This window comes from Trematomus bernacchii, unplaced genomic scaffold (genome assembly GCF_902827165.1).
Source record: "Trematomus bernacchii unplaced genomic scaffold, fTreBer1.1, whole genome shotgun sequence".
Lineage (NCBI taxonomy): Eukaryota > Metazoa > Chordata > Actinopteri > Perciformes > Nototheniidae > Trematomus > Trematomus bernacchii.
The window spans coordinates 3,421,298-3,447,059 of NW_022987973.1; the positions used below are offsets into that span (position 1 = coordinate 3,421,298).

Here is a 25,762-nt window from a genome sequence, read left to right on the forward strand (position 1 = left end):
TTTGCTTTTGCTGTTACAGAGAGTAACAGTAGCATTCAAGGACGGAGAGAAAAAAACCGAGATAAATCTCCAACTCAAATCCTAGTTGCCTGTATTAACTGCCATCAGTTCTAACGACAGAAACAGAGAAGAGGAAACTGAAAAACAGAGGGATGACAGGAACTGAAACACAGAGAGAGAAGACCGATACCTCCACAGAGAGGAGAGAATTAAAGCTTATACCTTGCATCATCCCAGTAACAATAGGGAGAGTGCTTTTCACAGGAAGACATAATCCCATTTCCACACGTCAAAGAAATCCTGAGCCAAAGCCTAAGGCTGCACAACCACACACTGTTCGAACACACTTACATCCCATAACACTTTCTCTCTGTTTTACACTCACATACACCCCTCCAACACTCACACATGCTCACATTGTAGTTAAGCCAAACATGGCAAAGCCTCTCTCAAATGCAAATACACACACAAATGCACAAACACTCATACACTCTCTAAAGTAAGGATGTTTCCTTTTTTTGGGGGAATACACACGGTAAAGCCTCTAACACACACACACACACTTTCACAGACAAAGCTAGACATGGCAGGGGTTCTGTCGATGCTCAGAGACGTTATCCGTCTTCTAAGAGTTGTTGTCAAACTAGACAGAAGTTTGTTGGACGCTTTAGGACCCCGGCTCTCGTTGGACCAGCATCACCGTCTGTGTGGGTCTCTTGTGTCCTGTCCAACATTGTCATGAATGTATGCTTGTGTATGGAGATGGGGGGCTTGCCTTTGTTCTGTTATGTGTTTGATGGTGTTCCCTGTGTTCTGTCCAATATCCACATGTGTGTCTGGACATTGAACTTATATGTGCGAGATATTCCAGTGTATACTTTGCTTCAGACTTTGGTATCTTGGCATATTTTATATATATATGGCATTTCTTGTCTAACATTTACCTCTTTGCAGATCCTTTCTTTTCAACGTTTCAACGACAGCTTTCACAGTTTTCTTCTCCTGTTATAATGTAACATGTTGTAACCTATTAGACTTAAACAATTATTAGTAGACACCTGTAACAGTTTAGATTTGTCAAGAAAAATGCCCTAAAGTAGTTTGTTCTGAATATCTTGTTGTTAGAACAGTTTTTTGGACAAAATATTTATTTTGCAAAAGGGAGTTTTGGGTCAGAAACTGTTTTATTTGCAGCCTAATATCTTAAGATCTTCTTTTAGATTTAGGAATATAGGTTATATAATGTCCAGAATATGCATTTGTCCTTAAACGCCCTTCTGCTTTGGAAGCAAAAATAGACTGTGGCTGATCCTGTTTGGTTTTGTGTCATGAACTTGTCCATTATTAGCAGCCGGGGAAGCCTCACTTAGCTGCTATTAAGAAACTGATAAGATAATCTACTAAACACTGTGAAATCCGCTCACTCACTGCATTCAGTACAAACCCATTAACACCTTCTTTATGTTCCTTTCTCCTCTCTTTTCATCTCTCCAGGGTCTAATCAGTTCATTGGCCGGATGCAGGACTTTAGATTTTATCCTGCCACTCTGACCAACAGGTGAGTTGGATAAAGTAAGGCATAGAGACAGGTAATGAGCAGCTCTGGGGGATACAAAGAGGCATGGATCAAAGAAGGACCAAATTAAAGGAATATTGTGAAAGAAAAGGTGATAAAGGAAGGAAAAATAATCGTGATTGTCATAGAAATAAGGAGGTGAAGTGGTAGCTATAGATGGATTGAATAAAGGAAAGGAATAGAAATGAGAAGAAATAGACAGAGATACTTTAAAGATTAAAGAAACAAGAGAAGAGAAGCCATATGGAGCGATAAAGGGAAAGATGGTCCGAGCAAAGAAGGGGAAGGCTAATCGTTGCATCTTAAGATCCATACTGCTTCCAGAGGATTTTCCTGAGAATTCAATACGAGGCAATTAGTGTTTTGCTTACCAGTGATGTACTGCACACAGTGAGGACTTGGATCTTACAAGTTCCTCTCATCAAGATTGGGACCAGACAAATGAAAGATTGAGTTTTCAAATGATGCCTTTGATTTTCCACTTTACTCTAAATGTCCAGTAAAAGACCCGTCAACATTTAAGTTATTACAAACCTTGTTTGGTAACTGTCATTTTTGTTCATCATAATCATCACTGCACATGTCAGATTGTATTACGTGTAAATACCCTGCATTTTGGAAATCATATTTTTTTTTCCTTTGGTGTTTCAGATTTAAAAGATAGCCAGTAAAATAATAAAAACTGCTCAATCATTAAGCAATGTGAGCAATTTGGCCCCTCCCTCATCCCAGATTATAATGAATAGGATAATATTTCTCCTCAGTGTTTAGCATTAGAGTTACTTAGTCGGATGTTTCTTGTTTTTACAGGGAAATAGTTGAGGTTTACTCCGGTTTCCTGCCCGAGCTCCATGCCCAGGCAGAGTGTCGCTGTCCACCCAGTCACCCCAGAGTGCACCCTTTAGTTGAGAGGTAAAGTATCAAAATGTATTGTGTTAATATAACATGACTGCATATTTAAACATTTCAGTAATGTACAAAAGTTTTTTTTTATGTTTCTGAAGTTTCACTCTTGAGGGTTCAGAAAAGTACCCTGTAAAAAAACATTGTCACTGTTAACAGATACTGCATTCCCAATGGTGTTGAGGACACCACCAATGACAGAGTCCTAAGACTCAACCTAAATGCCCATCCACTCAGTTACATCAATGATCAGGACATGGGCACCACATGGCTCTCTAAGATCATGACTACACAGGAACTGGATGAAGGACTCACTATTACCGTGGATTTGGTGAATGGACAATACCAGGTAACACATCTAAAAAATACACTCACGCAACTGAGCAAATGCATATATTATCTCACAATAATGACAGACAGATAGATTGGTGTCCAGTGCAAGTAACACATATAATATATGAACTTTAAGTTCAGCCTGAAAGTGTGTTAATTGAATGTATCATTAAATCAATTAATCATTCAATGATGCTGTGTGGATGTCGGTATTGTTATCCGAAAATTGACATCAGCCAGTAAAATGGACAAGTAAAGATACCAGCCTGTATCTGTCAGGCCTTGGGTTCTATCCTTACAATAGACAACATATTCTGTTGACATATGTTTGAATCACACTTACAGAATTTAAACACAACATTATTATAATTTGACACCATTGGCCCCCACACAGACTGCTAGCAAATCCCTAGTTGTTCCCTAGCGGCCATTCATGCCGGTTTGCATTTTTTACCTACATTATAACTAACAAATAAAGGAGTCTTGTAGTTTCATATACCATGTAAAACAGAAATGATTTCTAAAGTGCTCACTGCAATATTAACTATCAATATTCAAACGGAGAAGCATGCATAGTGCTGTATTTATCTTGTCTTTATTAAAGCATTATTACAAAAAATACAATTTTTAAGAGGGCTTGAAGTGGGCGTCAAAGTGTGCAATGAGGTTAGAGTATCCCAATGATTGTTAATCCAATCCTTTTTATTCCAACGCTGAGCATGAGATCCACATGGGATCGTGGTCCCAGTGGTGAGGCAATGTGGGATAACAAGTGTTGGCCCCCTCAGATTTAGGGTTATTTGGATCATTGTGTCTTTTCAATGCTGTATCAGCCCCCTGACTTCAATGCTAGCTACTGTGGGTTGGACAGTCAACTAAATTCCATCGTTGTGGAGTGTACAGTTGAAATGCTACAACACAAACGCTGTAGTATCTTTCTGCTTGCACCTGTGGTGGACAGTAGTTTCATCCTCGCTCTAAGCACTGCAGTGAGAGACAGACGGGGGGGCAGAGGGAGGGAGGGAGGGAGAGATATTGCTGGATTTGGGCGTTGACGACACTGGGGCTGTCAAAAGGCTCGTCCCTCTTTTCTCTGAAGTGTGTATGTGAGTGTGGGCAGGATTTTGGGAGCTGTCCTGACGCGGTAGCTCAACTCAAGTCCCCAGATAAAAGACACTTTCTGAAGTTCCGGTTGTGTGTGTGTGTGTGTGTGTTTGGGATTGCGCAGTGCTGGTGGCTTAATGCGCTCCCTGCTGTGTAACCCAGTGTCCCAGCCCACACTGTAGAGGGGCAGATAACACTTAACACACATACACACACCTACACACACACACACACAGTTCATGTGCTATAGGAAACTACTACCACTCACATTTTACCATTTGAAAAAGACTAAGACTGCACAAGATCTTCATAAAATGGGATTTGATGCGATGAACAGTAATTGACCAATTTGTTTTCTGGTTTTTCAATACCATTACGAATTAATTACACAAAACAAAATAATTTGATGCAAAACAAATGCCCCTTTTACTATGACCTCAAAAGTTACCATAGAGGTGAATAAATATGTCTGACAGTGTGAGCAAAGCCTCAACACAACAATAGAATAATTAATTGCATTTCTGTGGTTCTGGATTGCAGTACATCTGGTTCTATTCATGCTAACTTGTATTCCCCTTTCCTCCAGATATTTTACGTTATAGTTCAGTTTGGCGGGCTCCTGCCTGAGTCCGTTCTGATCCAAAGACGGAGGCTTGACATTGCAGAACTTGAGAGTGGCATTGCCACAGAACAGCCCTGGTTGGACTGGCAATATATGGCCAACAACTGCAGTGTGTTTGAAATGCAGAACAACGGGCCTTTGCTGAGGCCAGACTCAGTCAACTGTCTGCAGCTGTCCAGGTAGGTACCATGTACACAGCTGAGTGGGTGTGAAAAATAGTCACTATTATTGACCTGATGGTAAAAAGGGAAAAAAAGATCATACTCTGTAAATATTTTTGAAGTTTACACAATCTTAGAACAAGGACCTAACATGTTTGTTTTTTTATCACTGAATTGAGTCCAAAAAATAGGCTACATTGTACACTCTCAAAGAAGGAGAACAATCCTTTAGCTGGCTGAAGCGTTTACATTTTTGACTGGACGACAACTTGATAAAGCAAATTATAATTAAAAACTAAAACATATTATTAATTCTGTGGCAATCAGGTGGGGCAAACGCATCTTTAGTGATTAGCAGGATGCTAAGCACGGTTTTTAATGAATTTTAATAAGCATCATCATCCGGTTTGAAACTACTTTTAATCATCTTCATGAGAAAACTTAAAATAAACACCTCAAACAGTCTGTCACACTGTTTGTGGCATTCACCCCAGAGGAGAATATGCTGCTGGGTGGTCATGGCCTCTTTATGGTAGAGGAGATTACACAAAAATGACTGGCAACGCTCAATAAAAAAAGTACAAACACACACACAGAACACAAGTCAAAAGAAATCAAAGGAAATCAAACAGATACCCATAACACATAGATAAAGTACACACACACACACACACACACACACACACACACACACACACACACACACACACACACACACACACACACACACACACACACACACACACCCTGGCACGCTCTCAGTGACTAGGTTTCTAAAGCTAACCACCTACAGTGCTGCTTTGGCACATGACCGGTAACAGGCTCTCCATTGGCACTAGATGGAGAACTGGCCTTGGAAAATAGTCTTAACATACACACACACACACACACATTCTCACACACTGAATCTTGGCAGAGCTGCTTGTATCAAGGTCTTGGTTGGCATTAGATAGAACAGGTATGAATAGATCACAGATTATGTAGTCATTGCTTATTTTTCACTTGATTGACAAATTATATCACATACAACCTTTCCTGGCACAGTTATACATATTAGTTAATTTGGCATGAGAGCAATTGAACCTCACATGGGCAACATAATAACACCCTCTGTGACATTAGTGGTTGATAAAAAGAGCACTGTCTTTGATCTTGAAAGATTTATGTTTTTTATCTAACAAGATTTATTTAATCCCACAAGAGACATTGCCTCCTCTGAGGCCTCTGGAGTGTCTGGCAAGATAAATTCAAGCACGCCTCAGTCTTTCAGGTGTTTTCACACCAGTCAATTACAGTACTGCTCCAGGAGTGCTGTAAGTGATCCTTTTGCATCTTGTCTACATGTACAGATAAACAAGTAAACAGGTATTTTTGTCAGATAAAAAGCATTGCCCAGAGCAATAGAAAGAAAGAGCTGGAACCTGCTGCACCTACTGTAGATGCACGTATGTGGGGTGCTCCTGTTGTAGAGTTAATTCATCGATTACAGCTGTAGAACTGCTGCCAATTCACATTTGATTTACAATATTTTGGTTTGTGCTCTGGGTTCTGGCTGAAATGTACAGTTATTCTGCAAGTATATCCATAAAAAGTGTATTTTTTTACAGTACATCTTTTTTGACAAGGTTATTGACCCAACACTGTGTTCAGAATCACCACCAAAAAATCACCACCAAAAAATCTATGAAATATCAGTAGTGGCAGTCATTTGTTAGGGGTTAATTTTTTTAAATGTGGGTGCTCTCCCAGGATTATCGGAGGAGGTAAGGGCTTCAATAAGCGGACTGAATGATTGTTTGTTGTCTATGATTTCAGCTACATTTGAGGTCATTTCTACTTTAGAAAAAAAGAAGATGTCAAGTTGATTTTGTCTTTGCAATGACACTCATATAGTGTGTTTAGCTGTGTTGTTTTTCTATTGGACACTATTTCCTGAACGATGTTGGACTTCAAGGCTGATACCATTATATTTATATTTGATAGTTTAAAAAATCTGGTATATCAGTTCAGATGTATTAGTTTTACTCAAATATATATTGTAAATTACTCTTTCTAATGAACCCTTGGATTAGTTTGTTTTCAAAGTTGTGATCTAGACACATACCTCTAACATAACTGGCACAATGTGTGTTTATGTTTCTGTGTTTCAGCGATTTACCCTTCTCAGGAGGTAACATCATATTCAGCCTGCTGACCCCGGAGCCAAACCTGCGTCCGGGATATAACGATTTCTACAACACCCCTGCTCTGCAGAAGATGGCACATGCCACCCAGGTCAGGATACACCTGAGTGGACAATCCAACAGCAGGGCAGCGGGGGTGAACCAGAGACACAGATACTATGCCATCAATGAGATCACCATCAGTGGCAGGTGAGGACACACATGTAGACAGAGATCCCACTGAATCTCATCTGCTTCTGAGATATGTTGGTGGATGGTTTTTTTGCAGATACATTTTCTCTTATGGATATATAAATCTGTGGTATGTTGTAAAAAAAAATTCAACATTTGATTTGTCATACATCGAATCATTCATATGAGCTTATGCAGAGGAATCACCATATGTAGCATCATTCCAATGTTCCGTTAGTCCTGTCACCATTTTTATTTTGCAGCTTAATTGGTTGAAAAAGTAACACTTGAAGATCTTTTCACTGTTGATTTGTTCAAATATCTGAGCACAGTTTGACATCTAGAAAAAATATTTGACGCGGTGTGTTGAGTATCAGGAGAGCTTTCTGAGAGTAATTGTGAACACATCTCTTCATTAGACTGACAGAGTGACTGTTTTTTATGACTGTGGTAATTATAGGATTATGCAGGAGGCAATCATCTCTAACTCTGTCTCCCCCTCCCCCTCCCTCTAAGCTGTTTTAATTAGTAGCTTGTTACAGTGAAGTGGAGAAACAGAGATTTCGAGCTGCTGAAATCTCATCTGTGCATTCTTCATCCCTCCCAGTCTCCCTCCTCTCTTCTATCTGTCTATAGCATGTAAATATGCATGTTGGCAAGAGAGAGTACCAGCATAACCTCAGTGTGTATGTTTTTGTCTGCACTCATGGGCCTCATTTGTCCAATAATAACTGCATCCCTTCTCAGTTCAATATCAGCTTGGCATATTCATCAGCTGTAAAAGGAAAGCCACGTTTAGCTAGACTTTTGGTAGAGAGACACTTTTCCTTACTTTTGTATTGACTAAGTTAAGTTTCTTTGGGCAGTCTTGTTTTTGTGTTTATTTGACTAGATGAATAATCTTTATTTTTTTATTTTTTTGTACTGTATGGGCTGGATGAAAAACTGTAATTTACTTCACTTTTTATATTGGTGATTACGTCATTGTTAATGAGGCTTGAGACTTGTCAATTCCTAACATATGAAAAATACATTTTTTATTTGATTTTATAAAGAGAAAGTCTTATCTGCTTTCATCTATCAAGCTCGAAACATAAAGTGGCATTATAAGAACAAGAGGTGAGAGGATACACAGGGAAAGAATGAAAGGGAAAAAGCGTGCGCGTGTGTGTGTGTGTGTGCGTGCGTGTGTGTGTGTGCGTGTGTGGATCCCTGCATTCTCCGTAGTTTAAGTAGCTTGCAGCCGAAGGCAGGCTTTCAGACTACAGGGAGACCATTTAACAGCCCACATACTGAAAATACAAGTCTCTTAAAACCTATTTTTTATTGTCTTTTTGCAAAAAATATAAAAGGTCAACTTTACTGGATGTTCTAACCAGTTTCAATCTTCAGACGGTATTAAAATAAAGGGCTCCTATAAAGACAATGGGATACAAAATATATTTAAAACTTTCTAAAAGGATCATACAGTTAGAACTTAAAGGGTCACGAGTAAGATACTTATTTTTGTTTAATTTGATCACTATAGTCTACTTTTGGTTTGTAGGAATGTGTGTCTGTGTGTGTGTGTGTGCGCGCGCGTGTGGGAGAAAGACGGGGCTGTCTGCTACCTGTTAGGTTGCTCTGATAATTCTCAGGATGGCATTTATAAATGTTGACTGGGAACTTCTTAATGGCACTGCTGCATTTCCATGGAGAGATGGAGGAAGTAGCAACAGAAGGTTTGAAGCAGAGGGAGCTTCTGTCATGTTGTCTGCTGCTTACCTTTTTATTGATGCAACTACTTTTTTTCATTGTAACAAAAATAGTTTGTACATTGCAGTTTTGTTTATATTTCCTTTCTTCCCTTTATCATCTGGCCAGATGTGAATGTCACGGCCATGCAGACCACTGTGAGACCAGTGTGAAGCCCTACCGCTGTCTGTGTCTGCCTGAGAGCCACACAGAGGGAAACAATGTGAGTAACAAACATGATCATAAACAACATGTATTCTTAACCCTATTTGTAACTGTGATGTACGACCTCACACACCCTGTAAGTTAGTGTCTGATACAGTATATACGTTTTAAGGGTTTTTATAGGGTCATGTTGCCACTCAAGCTCCTTCTACTCAAACGCATACAGTTTGTTTTTCACTGAGTTGTCTTTTCTGTGGATTTGTATTCCCAAATATCACAATCCGTGTTAGATCCACATACAGTGTTCATTCATTTCAAGTTCAAGCATATAAAAAGCAAACAGTTAGAAAAGAGGAGCCCCCCTGGGGAGAATCTCCTTATGGTCTTAATTAAGCAGTTTACTTCTTGATGATATAAAGGATACTTTTCTTATAACACACACACACACACACACACACACACACACACACACACACACACGCACACACACACACACACACATACACATACACATACACACATACACATACACATACACACACACACACACACACTGCTAAATATATGTTCCTTCTTATTTTTCGTTGAGTTTTATTCTTGGGTTTATTTGTCATTGCTGAGAAATTGATTGAGTGGATTTAAGTGCTGCTGTGCTTTTGGACACATGCTGTATACCCGCAGTGCCAGGCGGTGCTGCGTTGCACCTGACGTTTGGGTTAATGGACAGCTATCAGTGCGGTCAGACTGCTAAATCAGGTAATAAACTGTATGCTGTCAAAGTTGTAAATAACTGACAGCTGACATCAGCCTTGTTGGCGCTGGACTTGTGTATGGGTTGTGTGATTTATGATAACTGAATATGTGGTGTCTTAGATTAGATTTACAGTATGTCACTTTTCTAATCTAAAACTTTAATCTAGTCTAATAGTGTTCTCTTGCTTTCAAATATCCTTACCTGAAAACACTTTAACTCAGCTGTCTTCATGCTAACTTTGAAGTTTTAATGTGGTTTGCTTTTGTGTTCACACAATGATAGAGTGTGATTAACTTTGACACACGTGTGCATTAATGGAATAATACGTCAACCAGCTCTTGGTTTGAATTTGAGCTAAAATTTCATTATTGGGTTAATTATTTTTAGGTGAAAAGCCTCTGTCACAGCTGATATGATTTTGTTTCTGATCACAGTTACTTATTTAATCTCGTGGCATTCTCTAGTTAAACCAAAACTATGATCCCATAGGGAGTACTCACACACTGTGATATGCTGCAGGATGTGAGTTTATAATTTGATTTCAGTCTCGGTTTGATGTTAACCACGGCCTCAGAACCAGGCCTTTGCTCGCAGGAGATCAAATCCATCGTGGCAGACAGAAGTGGGCATCTCCCCGACAGAGCCTGTAGTCGGTCAGCAGTGAAAAGTTCAGTGTGACTGCTCCACCTCACTGTAGCACAGGACAGCATGCATAATTCACCACCTATGTATCATTCATACACCTGCGTTTGTGTATTAGGTTGTGTGTGCGCGCGCGTGTGTGTGTGAGTGTGTTTCATACAGAGGCGACAGAGGACATCAGTGGAGAAGTACAGCTGTCAACAAGCAGCTGTTCAATTGCCTGTCTTGCATACTCTCAAACTCAAATAACCATCATCCTCCTACGCACACACTCTTGCATTTAATAGTTGTGTTGTCTTATATGAACTACAGACTCAAATAAAAGTTTTCATAGAGGCATTTCTAAACACACACACACACACAAGTAAACGTTGTCATTGTTATGCCATCCTTCCAGACCAACGCAGGGGGAAAAGAATCTTCCTGCCTCTCTATTTCTGTCTTTCTCACCATCTGAATTTCTCCTTTTATACATCCCACTCCCACCGCCATCCACTTCCCTTTGTCGATCACTCTCTCTCTCTCTCTCTCTCTCTCTCTCTCTCGTACTCTGTCTTTCTCTCCCGGGTCTCAGTTTAAATAATGTCTCAAATCGACTAGAACAATGACATTCCCTCAGCATGCATCTCTAATCAGCTCTCTTTCTTTCTCTGTTTGTCTTTCGCTTCATTTCACTCAGCCGTTTCCTCTACTCCCCCTCACTCTTTATTGCCTCGCTTTCTAAGTATTTAATTCATTCCCATCTGACTCGGTTTCTCATGTTTCATCCCTCTCTTATTTCCATTTTTATTTCCGTCTCATGTCTTTCCATCCTCCCTATCTGTTTCTTTTCTTCTCACTCGGACGTACAGTAGTTCTTTTGTGTTAAAGAAATGCAATGGAAATAAGAAATATGGATATATTTGTGTGTGTGTTTTATGTCAATGATACTATTAGAGCTCTGCTTCTGTGAAAGACCGTATATAGACCGTAATGAGTCTTTTTTGTGTGATCATTTTTGCCTGTGCCTGTGAGTGTGTCTGTGTGCCTCTGTATGCACTTTTCTCCCAAACCTGTCCATGTCATCTCTCTGAGTGAATATTCAGGACCTTCCTTCTGTCTCTGTAATATTGGAGCATAAAAGGCTGTGGGGAATATTAGCGTTTAATATTGCATGCGTTCTGTTGACTTGGATCGGCCCGGCACCATGACGGATGTTGTACTAATCTGCAGAATTTCCACAGTGACATTAAAGTGACAGAAATGCTCAGACATGTGTCAAGATGATCAACGGGGGCCTTGGAAGACACACACTTAAACTCTCTCACACATGCTTAAACACACGTGCACCCAAACGCACACACCCGCGCCCACTTTTCACTCTTTCTTTTGATTCTTTCTTCTGTGCACTCTGTGTCGGAGTTGATCTCTCATTCTGTCACTCTGTCTCTCCACAGCTGATGGATTCAGTCATGTCTGAAAGATATATCATACATTATATTGTACATCACGTCACAAGCCCAGTTTTCTGTTGTACATGCCCCTGTCTTTTTACGGTTCAAAATAGCCTCTTTCCAGATTCAATGATGTCCGATTTAAGTGTTACAAAAAGTAAGATGCAATCTTAACCCACCTTAAATGTATTTTTAGACAACTTGAGTTTTCTTGGTCTTCGTTACATAACGCTTTGTACAGCTGCATTTTTGAACAACTTGTGTGAATGCTTGTGTGCCTGTGTGTATGTTTATATTCGAGATTGTTTGGGCTGTATATATCAGTTCTGAAAAAGGCGTGTGTCTGTGCTTCCATCTGTGTGTGTGATAGATATTGATGGCTAGTGACGTTAAGTAGCGTTGTCCAGGGTCTCTGTAGCTAAAGTCTGCCTCAGCAGCAGATTTTCACCTACGCTGGGGTTAACCGGGTTAACTTCAGATACTCACAACACCGGTGTGTACACACAAACATGCTCACACACACACGCCAGTGGCACGACCTTTCCAGTGAGAGCGTGAAATTGGTCATGGCATTTAGGATAAGATGAGTTGCCCCAGCAGATTAACACGCACACCCACACACATATACACACACAAACACACACACACACAAATGCTAGTGACAGGCCATCTGAATGTCCACATATCCATTAAAGAAGGCTCCTCACTCAGCAGGTTTTGTCGGAACATTCAGAGTGAAAATAAGATGTTATTCTTTACTCTGCAACAGAGTACCCAGCACTCATTCATTTTTATACATTAAACCAGACTTTCAAGACATTTGGTTATATTTGTAGAAGTATAATAATATCATTATGTACGTTCTGTCCTGCCACTATTAGCTTATTTACGATTTGATCATGTCTGAAGTCTAGTCTAATTGTTTGTAAAAAAAATGGACTTCAACATGAACATAATATGGCTGTTTGTTGTTACAAAGGTTTTAGAGTCAAGAGTCAGACTATCAATAAGTAGCGATGAAAGTGTCTTGTAATTCACAGTAAAAATACAATTTCTTGGTTTTTGAATGTTTTAAGCTAGAAAATGTGTTAAAGAAGACTGGACATTTGCAGAAAGACAATTAAAATCTAAATCAAAACCATGTACACTCGATCCTTAGTATGCGCTGTCCTTTTTTAGCCGCTGGTACTATTTGCAGATGCTGGAGCGCCATCAAAACCTTTTGTATGAAGAAGAGAATGAACGTGTGCCGTTTCCTTTTAACTCCCAAACACCAGTCCCCCGACTAATTAGCAGGCTGGGAGAGAGGGAAGGTAACGCAATGTTGAATGAAAAGAAAATAGAAGGAAGAAAAAATCCTCTCCCTTTCATTTGGTATGGTAATATTTCCTGCTCACATACTCACCGTGGCTATGAGAACAAGCGGTTGGAGGACGGGAGAGAGACAGGGGGAAGAGAGTGAGGAAGGGGAGAGGTGGGAAGCCCGGAGAGATGTACAGAGTGATTTGTTTTTCAGAAAGAGAGGAGATGGAAGAGGAAGGAAGGGTGGGAAGAACGAGGAGACGAAAGAGGAATGAAAAGGGAGGGAGATATGGGAGAGGAGTACATCTCGCTCTTCAACGCATCCCCAGCGGATGAAGAGTGAGATCTAGTGAGAGCCTTCCTTTTCGAAGTGCAGAAAGAAAAGTACCTTTGATATGTGAAACGTTTTGGGGCAAAGAGCTGCAGAGAGACACACGGGCAACTACAAAGACAGATGGGCAGAAGTGGAAAAGCAGCACGGACAAACAGGAAGTCACAAAGTTACTGTTAGTCTGATTTCATATTCAAAACCAAACAGCATGACAGACAGAGCAAACAGTAACATGCAAACAACCAACACTCCTGTGGAATTTCATGTCCCAAGAAAAACTCAGTGTGTGTGTGTTTACACGCGTGTTTCTATTTGACTCTTGTGTTTGTGGTTGTTGGTAAGTGTGTGCATCTTGTCTCCTGAGAGTCTCCTGCTGCTTCATTATATCCTGTTAATAATCACCCCACAGGGAACCAGTGCTCTGGATGCACACACACACACAGACTCACAAACACACACACAAATATACAGAAATGCAAACCCTCAAACCCTTTAGATCTTGTTCATTCGGTAGAGAGGAAGTGTTTCTTAAATATTTTTTGTAAATAAGCAGACAGTCTCCTTTCCTGCTACTGTTTTCAAAATGCTTTGTTGGCCATGGCAACAACAACATTCTGATTCTGTTATTTCGAGTCACACAAATAAGGACTACATTACCTGGTAAATATATTACAAAATAATGTAGTCTACACATATGGATAAGTTAAATTTAATAAAATTACAGTCAGGAATTAAACACAATTGTGTTATGGCTATGTGACATAAGAGTTTCTACATACCTTTAAAGAACCTGTTGAGTTTTTGACCACCTCAAGGATACACAAACTGTATTTTGGTGAAAAACACTGAACATGGAAACTTTTAAAAGCAAAAAACTGTTGGATTGGATTTTGTGTGTTTGACTATGTTTGGTCCTGAGCGTTGTGTCGTGTTGTAGCTCCAGAACACATGGGGCCTTTTGTCTTCTTCACGTATTAACATGATTTTATTTTTGATCTCTCTCTTTGTCTTCCTTTTCCGCTGCACATCCCTTGCTCACACACTTGTGGATTGTTTTCTCGGTGTGTTTCTTGTCTTTCTGTCCCCCCAGTCCTAATCTTTCAAACACAAAGGAATTTTTCCCATCATTTCTGTTCACATCAGTTTCCTGCATGTTCCCTTACCTCCTCCCCCTTTTCTCTCATATACAAAATAGGAGCCTTTCCCCCCATTTCCATCTTCACTCTACCCTTCCCCCTCCCTCCCCTGGCTCCCCCCTCCTCTGTGTGTCATACATAATGGGCCCAGTGCAGGTCTGCATGTGTCACACATGGGAGGAACTCCTGTGTTTTTTAATACATTTTTAATCCCGCCATTTGATGCCCCCCTTGTCCACCATAATTTGTACTGACTGCTGAACAAAATCAAAGGGCTTGTACTTGCTGCTTCTCGCCGTTGCTGCTCTCTGCAACAGAAAAATACATTTTTTATGTCACTTTTCCCCCTTCCTCCCCCCCTTCACACACCTTGGTATGTTTATTTTGACATGAAAGTGGGCCTGTGTGAGAGCCCTGGCTGTTGCAAGTCACTCCTCATTAGCAGTCTGATTTTTCTTTCCTGTGTGTGTGCGTGCGTTTGTGCATGTGTGTGTGTCTAACTGTACTGGCTCTTTATTATATAGCAAAGAATACATTCCTCCTTGTTTTATTCAGTTATGGGTATTATTATTCTCTCTCTTTAGATTTAGATTGACACGGGCCGCTGAGTCTTCTGTCTTTACATTCCCCCCTCTGTCTCTTTCTGTGTTTCTCTTTCTCTCTTCTTTTCGTCTTATTATCTGTCTTTGTTCTATTGAAGCAAGCATTTTACTTGTCATGGGACCATTTTCCGACATGTTCTAAATGTCTTTGCTTAATATGAATGCTTGTGAACATTCATAATCTCTAACCACCAAGACTGTTATTCATTTAAATGCATTTTATCTGTGTAAACTTGCATCTCTGATTGCAATCATTAGGGTTAAAACAAAGGTCTGATTATTTTAGAAATAATTTTTGCAGCAAACAGTTTGGTAGCTTATAGATACAAACAGTATGTTAGCTTATACATAAATAAATAAATGTATGTCCGTATTTATAAACAGTATGTGGCTTTTATCTTAACAGTGCCAACGCTGTGCGCCTCTCTACAATGACAAGCCATTCAGGTCAGGTGACCAGCTCCAGCCTATGAACTGCCGGCCTTGTCAGTGTCACAGCCACGCCCTCTCCTGTCACTACGATGAGGGAGTCGATGAACAGCCTGATGAGCACTATCGAGGAGGAGGAGGGGTCTGTGACAACTGCATGCACAACACCACAGGTTAGCGATACAAGTTATATAATTATCTTACTCAAAGCTTATAAAAACATTTTGTAAAATTTCATACAGTATGTCTCTTCAATCAACCTTCAAGTTAAAGAACTTTGAAACAATTAAAGACCGTGTGTCATAATCCTTCACAATTCCTTTTTATTATTTCAAGATTTTGAGCCAAAAAACTTCTTTATGCTGATATATATGTTATTTCTATACATTTAGCCAGCCATGTAAAGAGAAAAGTGTGGTATTTTTGTCAAAACAGATAAAGACAAATACCGTTCGACACAACTTAGTATTGGATAGTTTTAATAAATATATATACTGTAAATGGATGCCTTATCCTTACTGTTTAAGGCCTTCTCAGCAGTAATAGGTGAAATTAGAAGGTTATGGGGTATTATCTATTATAAAACTAATTTGGAATTGATGGCAGTGGTCATTTGGAAGATGGTTATGAAGTATTTCATGCTGCTTATTAGCCTATGTGCCTTGCTCAAGTGTTTGTCACTCACCTTTTTATGATGACTTTCCTAATGAGGCAAAAAAGGATGGTCTTTGACATGAATGTCTCCCTGGATCCCTTTAGGAATTGTACCTGTTCATTTGACTTTCTTGCTCTATATCTTACTCTCTTTCTGTCTCTCAGGTAAAAACTGTGAGCTGTGTAGAAGTGGATTTTTCTGGCTGGAGGAATCTGATCCCACTTCAGGGGATTTGTGTCAACCTTGCAACTGTAACACTGCTGGAACAGTCAACAGCAGCAAGGAGTGCTCCGAGGTACACCCAACACAAACAGCAAACTGGTGGTGACGAGTGGGTCCTACATTTCAATTATGTGATTTCAAAGTTTTCAGGCTGGTTGAAAATCTTTTTGTTTTTGCCTGTCCCTCTTCTCTTCTTTATTTCTGGCGTGCAGGCAGGAGGTCAGTGTCATTGTAAGGTCGCAGTAACAGGTCGTCGGTGTACAGACTGTTTATCTGGATGGTACGGTCTTACCGCCTCGAATCCAAACGGCTGCACCCGCTGTAACTGCAGTGACCTTGGCATCATCAACAACGCAACAGAAGGAGATCACAGTTGCAACCCGCATACAGGACTCTGCCAGTGTAAACTCCATGTCACAGGTAAAAAGACAATTCAGATAAAACATGAATTGTGAGAAATTAATTGTATCTAAACAACATATTTGATGTTTGGTTGCCACTGCTTTTGTGGTGTATTTCTCAACAATCATGTGTGTCAGAGCTGTGTCTGTCCTCCTGCTGTCAATACACTTTTTGAGGCAGTGTAACAAGCATGGAATTTCATACCATCTCCCTAAATTCCACCTATACAAGCATGGCAACCTCATTTTGAGTAGGGGTTTAATTAAGATGAAACTCTTAAGGTCAATATCAACAATATCTTCAGGCCTTAGTATGTTACCACAGCCGCAATCATGTCCACTCCAAATGTGCTCTCGTAAATTGTTTCTCTCACAAAATGTACCCAAGTACTTTGTTGATAACTTGTACTTTTCATTAATTCAGTTACTCTTTCAAATTGTCCAGTAACTGCGTCCTAATTAACACAAAGGCACAGCTGCTCATTTGAGTGCACAAAAAAGGAGATATACAGTACTCTGTGCACAGACCGAATCAGGCACTTGTATACACACAGGCGAAAACACACACACACACACACACACACACACACACACACACACACACACACACACACACACACACACACACACACACACACACACACACACACACACACACACACACACACACACACCAAAGTATTTTGCCAGCCAAAATAAACAGGCTTTTCTGCTGGGGGTGCTTCCAGTGGTTGTGCTTCTCTTTGTGATAAATGGTTTCACTCTCTCCCCTGTGTGTCTTTGAAGAGCAGGCTCGTATGAAATGCAAAACCGGCCAACGCTCCTCAACGCAACGCATCATGGTTATTGCTAAGCTTCCCTATCAAGGGCCCACGGTTGTGCGTGTGTGTGCGGGAATGTGTATCTGAACTTGTTAATGTGTGTCCTTTTTTATGTTAATGTGTATGTAAAAGAGAAAGTGCCTGGATGTGACCGTGTGTTCATCTACTTTTGTCTTAGACTAACGTTTGTATTGTAAGATTGTACGTTTCTGTATGTGCGTGTGTGTGTGTGTGTGTGTGAGTTTGTGTGTGTGTGTGTGTGCGCACATGCATGCCATCAAGGACTAAGCTGGTATTTAATTCTCTAATTCAATGCCAAGTTGATTAAAACAAACTGCTGCAGCCCCTTGTATTTTTCACACTCCGTCTTGCAAGACCCACTTTCCGTTTTTTTCCATCCTTGTTTGTCTGGTTGCTCCCACAGGTATTTTTCCGAAATGAGATTTGATTATGGCAATTTATTACCGCCAAGCTGATACTTTGAGTAGAGCAATGGCAGGCACGCTTCAGAAGGAGGGAATTGAAATGTGTGCACACAGATACACACATGCAGACACACATGCACATTCATAACAAGGTGCCAGAGTGCAGTGTGTTCATAATAGTGTTTGAAATGGTGATGCATGAGCCTGTTAACCAGCTGGCTACTGATAAAAGGGCTGGGCCATGTCCCGAAAACACACACTCACATGCACGCGGGCAAACACGCACGCCTAAACACAAAATTACCTCCTTTCTGCCCTGATCTAATATGTTCTAACAATTTCTGTTCTCTAATGTTCTCACCTTTCCTTCCTTGTTATTGTCTTCTGATTTTTCTTTCTCTTCTTCTCTCTTCTCACTTTTTTCTATTGTGTTAGTAGGACTGTGCAATTCGCTATCAACAGATTAGCAGCAAAAATAGGATTCGCAAATGCCAACTTGTGCTGCTTAATGTGTAAAATATGAATGGAACATATTATCACTATTTATAGTGGGTGTGTGGTTTTTTATAAACTGTAGTTTTATTGGCAAAAAAGAAAATCGAAAACAATATATTACGGGATTGTTCAGGTTGTAAGAATCATTCTGTCTTTCTGCATATGAGTACACTCAGCTGTGCACACATACCTCAACACACACACTGCTCTATTATGAAATATGATCTATGGAGAGAAATACATTCATATCTATAAAATCATTAAAGTGGGCAGACCAGGGGAAATGCCAAGTGTCTGCCGCACACTGAGTAGGACACACACACACTAACACACACACACATGTGCACTAACACAGATGTGCAGATATTCTGTCATAAATGTATGAGCGCACACACACATTTTCACCCACGCACATGAACACACGCTCCCTCATAAACGGCTGTGGTGACTGCGCTGCCCCCAGGCATCCATTTAGGGACAGATTGCCTGTCATGGAATACGTATGGCATATTCAAATAAGCCCTGCTCGCTCACACCGCATATCATAGTTTAACTGGCCTTATAGCCGGGCACTGCTGCTGGAGCCATAAAACTTCCCACAGTTTTGGTGTTTGTAATTATTCAATAATTATAAAAATAAAATAAAAAGAGCAGCAACTGAAGTGATACTGTTATCGGTTAATTTACATTATTTACTGCTAGGCTGTTTCTGGCATTACACATCTTTATAGATGTTAATATTTAAAGTAAACAATTCTTAAAGTTTCATACTGTACTTAACTCCTTTATAATAAGCTGCATTTTTGAATTCTTGGATTTTATGTTTTACAAAACAAAATATTGTGAAAACTGTTAATAATTAGTCATTTTGAAAATATAATTTAGCCACAAGTATAATTAGATTGTTATTCTTTAAGCACTATAAATCGAACAGAGTAAAAACATAATCTTTTTACACCCATTTGTTTTTATTTTGATGTTCCTCTATCCATCTTTTCGTCTCCCCATCTCGTCTTTTTCTCTCCCTCCATCCTATTCTTGTAGTTGTTTAATTTATTTATTTTCCCGCTCAGTGAAATTAAGTGTTTGGCCTTAGGTGAGTGATCCATCATATGTAGAGGGCCTGGCCCTAATGATGGCAGTTTTATACACTCACACACCATTTCTCTCTCCTTCTCACCCACTCACACACAAACCAAACGGAGAGAGGCTAAGCGCTAGTTGGTGAACAAACAAACATTAATTCACTTTATTTCTATTTCCTTTCTGGTTTTCTCAAAATATCACTCTGTACTCTCCTCAACATTTCTATAATTGCCCCCCTACCCCTCTCTTTTTTCTCTTTTTTTTTGGCAGGTCTTTCCTGTGACCGCTGTGAGTTTGGTTATTGGAACCTGTCCCACCCAGACGGCTGTGTCCCATGCGACTGTGACCCCCTGGGCTCCTTCAGCCCGTACTGTGAGCCTGAGGGGGGGCAGTGTGAATGTAAGCCCGGGGTGGGGGGGCAGCGCTGTGATTCTTGTGGCAGGGGGTCATATGGTTTACGACTGGAGGGATCCTGTGCCCCCTGCAACTGCTCACAAGAAGGGACCGTACCTGGGACAGACTGTGATCCTCACACAGGACAGTGTGTGTGTAAGGCAAGTTAACAAGTATTTATAACTTTATTATTATTACTAAATGTAAAGTCAACCATTGGGGTTTCCAGCTTGCAATGGCTCTGGTGGTCAACGAATAACAGTTACATTCTAACAAAGGAAACCAAATACATACATTTACTGTAAGATATCAAGCAACTGGAGTATAATAATAATATAAAAATAAAAAGCTGTTTTTGAGCAGAAGAAGGCAACACAAATCAACACTACAGGGATAAGGACAAAGGGTCAGATAAAGGGTTTCTATTTTGTACAGTATTATTTTGTTGGGAGCCTTCTTTAACTGTGCAGATGAAGAGTAGAGACACTTACCTATGTCTGATATATCCATGTCAAATGATGAAATGTTCGCTTATCATTAGGCAGCAAGTGACCCTTCTGGACCATTTCTCTTCTCATGTTTTCTAACCCATGATTTTTCGACTTCATTCTTTATCACCTGAATTATCGACCTCCATGTTTGATCCACACAGCTGCCTGACTTTGTAAATCCATTCATATTTACAATGTGGCATCTGATCAGAAAATAAATGACAAATGGACAATGCCAATGCCATCGGGTTAAGACAAGTTGTGATGAAAACAGACTGTCAACTTTATTTAGTAACTGACCTGTTCAATACGTTGTTGGCAATTCTTATCCAGACAGCTTTTGTGTTCACTTATAGTGTCTACAACTACTTAACACTTAACATCCCTCCTTCTCGACTTCTCCTTTCTTTTTTAGGAACATGTGGAAGGCCGACTCTGTGAAGTTTGCCTTCATGGTTACCATACATTGGAGCAGCGAAACTCCCTGGGCTGTCTGCCGTGTGTGTGTGACACCCATGGCACTGTGCCCGAGGGTGTATGTGATATGTGGACCGGACAATGCCCGTGCAGAGAAGGGGTGGAGGGAGCAAGGTGTACCAATTGTGCCCACAACTTCTACAACAGAAGTTTACAACTCCAAAGTAAGAGAGGGCCAGAAAAGTTGTTCAAAAACTATAGCAAATGTCAGACTCTGTATAGTTTGACAAGTATAATCAAATAAGATACATCAGAGCTACTGTATTTGAAATCAAAATGCATGTTATGTTTTCTTTTAACCTCATATAAGGACTTTTGTCTGTAGAAATATATTTTGTGTTGTTAATCGTTTGTTTTGGTGTGTAAGTAATGACACTTTGTGGGAAAACGTCCTGATCTATTCTGCTTTCAATTTTCTTTTTTGTGTCCAACAGATAGGTTGTCCCAAGGCTGTGTGCCATGTGTCTGTGACCTCAGAGGGATAGTGGCGGGGTCAGTATGTGACAGCACCACAGGGCAGTGTGTTTGTGTCCCTACACGTTATGGAAAGGACTGCAGTAGCTGCCGACCTGGTGAGTGTTTCTACAATAACATAGATTGACAGTACAATTAAGGAATGATTGAATAAAGTGGATACATTTCTGACCAAAGTTCAGACTACCCCAACACAATTTGAAAAAGGTGAAGAACAATGGTTGCTACTTTAAGTGTGTGTTTCCTTGTGTGCTGGTGTGGGTTTGTGTGTGTGTGTTGGCATGTGCCCTCTGCCAGATCTCCACTCTGTGATTGTCCTGTTTGTGCCAGGTCTTAACAACAGCACCATAGAGGGGGGAAATTGCTTCTTCTCACTCATCTCACTTTGGTTTTTGTGTGTGCATTACCTCATAAGTGTATGTGTGTGTGTCAGTCATATGGGACAAGCGGTAACAGATGTTGTATTGTGTCTGTAATGGAGTAAGACCAACAGCATAGTCAGGTTTACTGTAACACGTGATGTGATGGATGTATTGATGGACAGATGTTAAAAAGAGCATCAGAGGACACAAAATAATCATAATTTATCTGAAATAGCCCGAAAATAAAAACTAAGGCAATATTAATTACTGTCGTAAGATAACATAGATGAACAACTTTGCCAAGATCATTTATCCCGTGATATACTTAAACCTCCTACAGCTCCCCCCTGATTACCTAAACTGTCAGTTTAGGAAGGTTTAATAGAATTTATCGAATTATTTTGTTGGACGATATTAGCGTTGGGAAATATAAACTGAATTGATTTACAGCGAACTTTAGAACCTGGATTGCTTAATGTAACCTCACACACACCTATTGGCTTTGTGTTACATTTTATTACAAATAAATGGTTAATGAAACCCCCAATCAGTTGGCAGAATAAGGAAATGGGAGACTACTAACCAAATTGAAAATGTTTTTTCCATTTTATTTTCATCTCTTTTTTTGGTCTAGGCTTTTACCTCTCTCCAGATCAGAGTGTGTGTGCGGAGTGTGACTGCCATCCTATGGGAGCAGCGCAGCGGGGTTGTCAGAGGCAGACAGGACAGTGTGTGTGTGTCCATCCTTCAGTGGGAGGGCGGCGCTGTGACCAGTGTCGTGAGATGTTCTATGGATTCAACCCCGGCCTGGGAAGGTAACTCGCACAAAGGCAATCACACACAGATGAATACCATATATGCAGGTTGTACAGACTGTAAATCAATTGCACCACCTGCGCATACACGAACACACACGCAGCTCCACCTTCGAGCACACACAGCAGCGGGTGCAGACTCTGTAAGGACAGTTTACAGATTAGTTGGCAGACATATGACTTACATGAGTTAAGAGCTGCTTTGACCTTTACCGCTCATGTCTCTACCTGCAGGCTATCTCACACACAGCGCCACACACACAACTTAAAACACACATACACAAATGTAACTGTTACACCGTGTGCAGTACTGGTGCGCACACAGACATAAATTCCTCTCAACAGGCTGGCAAAGACAGATAATCCACAAACTGTTTGACTAGTGGTCCACTGAGTAAGTGTGTGTTTTTTTGTTCGTGTGTATGTGAGCTGACCTTGCCTGATAGCTGTATTCCCCTGTGTTCAGGCTGTGGCTGAGATCTCCTCACAGCTGAGAGGGGTGGATTGATGGAAGGAGGGAGAAAAAACAACTTTGATAAAGAGTTTACTTTTAACAAAGATATAGGGGAAGGAAAGAGTGGAATAAATACAAAATGGATGGGGGATGTTCTAAGGCCTACATGGTTACTGGCAAAAAAATGCCATGCTACAGAGTGCATTTCTTGAGTGTGTTTTTTTCCTGGTTTTACACATGAATTAAAGTTAAAATATTCTAAATATTTTAGAGCAAAACATAGAGCCTGACACTTTTATCAACATCACACTTAGCAAGAGGAAGGCTTTACTACTCTACCACTTCCTTCTTGTTTTGATGCCTTAAGATATGGTAGGATAGTTGCAATGGCAAATGCAGATGAGAGGTTGAAATGAGCTGTATTTAATTACAGTGAACTATATAATTCAAGGGCACCCCATTATTTATATTAATTAGCAAACTGAACCACCCCCCAACCCTACCCCTGAGCATCACAGCCCATACTCCACGTGTTTTGCCATTTTTAAGCAGTCGTTTTGGTGTAATCAAAGCCTTACTGTCTTGTATTCTTTTATTGTGCTGGAAAAATGATAAATAAAGTGGTAGGTTATTAGTGCTGAATGCTTTTCTTGTGCCCATAGTCGCTCCATAATAAGGATTTCTTCATCTAAATATCATCAAGTAATTTATCCTTCCTCTTCAATCAATAGGCTTTGCTCAAATGAATTTACACACAGACACACACACACACACAAATTGATGTGTGAGCAGTTGGCTGGTTGTGGTACTGTGTCTCTATGTGTCTCCATGGAGAACCGGGTCAGAAAATGCTGACCGGTGTTAACTTCATCACGGGGAAATATGATGGTAATTCTGTCTGCAGGGATTAGATTTTGGCACATGCACACATTCACTTACACACATAATTTTATTACAAGGGATTACACATGTAATAATCCAATACTTCTACATTTACATACATTGTATGTTGTTGTAACCTAACTGTCTTTGAAAGTAACTTAATAAATATAGTATTAATTAAATAAGTATTACATAACAAAATATCATTGTGGCAATTTAATGTTATGTCACCGTTAAATGCTTGTTTCTATTCAGATGCTATATCTCACTAAATACACACATATTACCTTCTCTCTCGTTCATACACATAGAGTACTTTGAGGCTGATGAAAAAGGAGAGAATGGGTGTGATGTTGGTGTTTTCTTTCTCCTTGGGAATGGAGTGAAGGTCGAGTCAATATGGCATATGTGTGTATTTGTAATTGTGTCTTTTTGAGCATGTGTCTGTGTGTGCATTTGAGCACTAGTTGACAGGACAAATTTGCGGCTCGTTAAGAGGCTGTGGCTTTTCACACAGCAATAAAAAAGGTGTAGCTGTGTGTGTGTGTGTACGTACGTGTGTGTGTGTGTAAGAAGGAAAAATGCTCTGTGTGAGTGTGTCAGTAACAGGATTTACTTTATACTGTACAGAGCTACTCTGTATGTGAGTGGGAGCCAAACATCTTCCAACAAGTACATATGATAGTGTGTGTGCGTGCGTGTGTTTGCATGTGCATGCATGACTGTGTGTAAAGGTGTGAGGTGGCTGGCCGGATAATCACCCGCTGCCCTGCCCCAGTGAGGGTAACACCACACTGGTGACCCAGACACATACACACACACAGACACACACAGACACACACACACACACACACACACACACACACACACAATGTCAGACACAAACACATACACATAGACACATACACACAGACACACACACACTCAGACACAAACACATACACATAGACACATACACACAGACACACACACACTCAGACACAAACACATACACACAGACACACATACAGATTTTGTCATCTCTGAGGGGAAATTCACATTTTCTGTGAAGTTAGTTTCACAGCTATGGGATGATTATGGGTGGGATGGGCGGTAGTGAGGGGTCTTCCTCACAGTGCTAAGGTCAAGACCCAACACCTTTCAGACACACATACCCAGTCACCAGTTAGCTTTTAAACATTTGCACATTAATGCAGATACATTTCAAAAGTGCACTTTCTTTCTCTTTTTATTTGGCCTGCCAACTACACTACTAAGTTAAAATACATATATGTATAAATACATGAACTTGTAGTTTTTTGTTTTTAATCATAAGCTTTTCAAAAGTTAAAATGATTATTGAAACTGTCCAACATAGCTCTGGTAATTTTTGATAGGTTTTGTTGATGTTGTTTTTTTCCAGTTAGACGTAAAAATGAAATAACACTTTTGACTGTTTGCTTTCTTTCCTCTGCTTGACCAGATGTGAGCCTTGTGCATGTGACCCGCTGGGCAGTGCCAATGGTTCATGTCATCCAGACTCTGGGATGTGTGTGTGTAAGCTGCTGGTAACTGGAGACAAGTGTAATAAATGTCAACCCGGAGCGAGTCATTTCGACCCTGAGAATCACTTCGGCTGCAGTAAAGGTCTGTTTTAAACGCTAACACACACATACACACAAAAGCACAAACTGACTTGAAGGCTAGCTGTTTCCAGCACTAAGCTAACTGACTTGTACTTGTACTGTT

The 25,762-nt window shown here is 40.2% G+C and overlaps 1 protein-coding gene across 1 annotated transcript in view; it reads left to right on the forward strand.

Moving 5' to 3' along the window:
- ush2a (Usher syndrome 2A (autosomal recessive, mild)) overlaps positions 1–25,762 on the forward strand; it is a 184,516-nt gene that overhangs the window by 21,021 nt on the left and 137,733 nt on the right. Inside the window, 14 exon segments of the mRNA XM_034116183.1 lie at positions 1,495–1,558; positions 2,387–2,488; positions 2,639–2,828; positions 4,503–4,717; positions 6,850–7,071; positions 8,917–9,010; positions 15,559–15,754; positions 16,401–16,531; positions 16,671–16,878; positions 19,957–20,240; positions 20,986–21,211; positions 21,482–21,619; positions 22,518–22,698; positions 25,497–25,660. Coding sequence (XP_033972074.1) covers positions 1,495–1,558; positions 2,387–2,488; positions 2,639–2,828; positions 4,503–4,717; positions 6,850–7,071; positions 8,917–9,010; positions 15,559–15,754; positions 16,401–16,531; positions 16,671–16,878; positions 19,957–20,240; positions 20,986–21,211; positions 21,482–21,619; positions 22,518–22,698; positions 25,497–25,660 — 2,415 coding nt within the window.